Source organism: Agelaius phoeniceus, chromosome 32, assembly GCF_051311805.1.
Source record: "Agelaius phoeniceus isolate bAgePho1 chromosome 32, bAgePho1.hap1, whole genome shotgun sequence".
NCBI lineage: Eukaryota > Metazoa > Chordata > Aves > Passeriformes > Icteridae > Agelaius > Agelaius phoeniceus.
In genome coordinates this window covers 1246622-1248176 of record NC_135296.1, presented here as the reverse complement: position 1 = coordinate 1248176, position 1555 = coordinate 1246622, and the positions used below count along the sequence as shown (strand labels likewise).

At 62.8% G+C, this 1555-nt stretch overlaps 1 protein-coding gene across 1 annotated transcript in view; it reads left to right on the top strand.

Moving 5' to 3' along the window:
- VAV1 (vav guanine nucleotide exchange factor 1) overlaps positions 1-1318 on the top strand; it is a 53429-nt gene extending 52111 nt beyond the window's left edge. The window contains exon 25 of the mRNA XM_077192223.1: positions 1191-1318. Coding sequence (XP_077048338.1) covers positions 1191-1318 — 128 coding nt within the window. The remainder of the gene's footprint in view (positions 1-1190) is intronic.
- The last annotated feature ends 237 nt before the right edge of the window (positions 1319-1555 follow it).

Genomic DNA, 1555 nt, shown 5'->3' with positions numbered 1-1555 from the left:
TTTGGATTTGGGTTTTGGAGGTGTCCCTGTGTCCCTGTGTCCCGTGTCCCCTGTGTCCCCTGTGTCCCCCAGTGCCACCCCAGTCTTGGCTCTATTAGGGTTGGCTTTGTGGTATCACCGTGTCCCCTGTGTCCCCTGTGTCCCCAGGTGCCACCCGCAGTTTCAGCTGGATTTGGGGTGTCCCCGTGTCCCCTGTCCCCATGTCCCCTGTCCCCTCTGTCCCCAGGTGCCACCCACAGTCTCAGCTCTATTTAGGGCTGGCTTTGGGGTGTCCCCATGTGCCCGTGTGTCACCGTGTCCCCAGTATCCCCTCTGTCCCAGGTGCCACCCGCAGTTTCAGCTGGATTTGGGGTGTCCCCTCTGTCCCCTGTGTCCCCAGGTGCCACCCGCAGTCTCAGCTCTATTTGGGGTTGGCTTTGGGGGTGTCACTGTGTCCCTTGTGTCCCCTCTGTCCCCAGGTGCCACCCGCAGTCTCAGCTCTATTTAGGGCTGGATTTCGGGTGTCCCCATGTCACCGTGTCCCCGTGTCCCCTGTCACCGTGTGTCCCCCTGTCCCCTGTGTCCCCAGGTGCCACCGCAGTTTCAGCTCCATTCGGGGGTGTGCTTTGGGTGTCCCTGTGTCCCTGTCCCCGTGTGTCACCGTGTCCCTGTGTCCCCAGGTGCCACCCGCAGTTTCAGCTCTATTTAGGGCTGGATTTGGGGTGTCACTGTGTCCCTGTGTGTCCCCAAGTGCCACCCACAGTTTCGGTTCTATTTAGGGCTGGATTTGGGGTGTCCCCGTGTCCCCTGTCACCATGTCCCCTCTGTCCCCCTCTGTCCCCTCTGTCCCCTCTGTCCCCTCTGTCCCCAGGTGCCACCCGCAGTTTCAGCTCTATTTAGGGCTGGCTTTGGGGTGTCCCCTGTCACCGTGTCCCCTGTCACCGTGTCCCCTGTGTCCCCAGCTGCCACCCGCAGTTTCAGCTGGCTTTGGGGTGTCACCGTGTCCCCTGTCACCATGTCCCCTGTGTCCCCTGTGTCCCCTCTGTCCCCTGTGTCCCCTCTGTCCCCAGGTGCCACCCGCAGTTTCGGCTGGCTTTGGGGGTGTCACCGTGTCCCCTGTGTCCCCTGTGTCCCAGGTGCCACCCGCAGTTTCAGCTGGCTTTGGGGTGTCACCGTGTCCCCTGTGTCCCCTGTGTCCCCTGTGTCCCCAGGTGCCACCCGCAGTTTCGGCTCGGCCAAGGCCCGTTACGCCTTCAGCGCGCGGGACAGGACGGAGCTGTCCCTGCGGGAAGGGGACATCGTGCGCGTCCTGAGCAAGAGGGGACAGCCGGGATGGTGAAAGGGGAGATCTACGGGCGGGTACGGCGCTGTCCCCAACCCTGGGGACATTGGGGACATTGGGGACAGTGGGGACATCAGGGACATCGGGGACATGTGGGATGTTGGGGACACTGGGGACACTGGGGACATTGGGGACATTGAGGACATCGTGCACATCCTGAGCAAGAGGGGACAGCCCGGGTGGTGGAAAGGGGAGATCTATGGATGGGTATGGCATTGTCCCCAACCCTGGGGA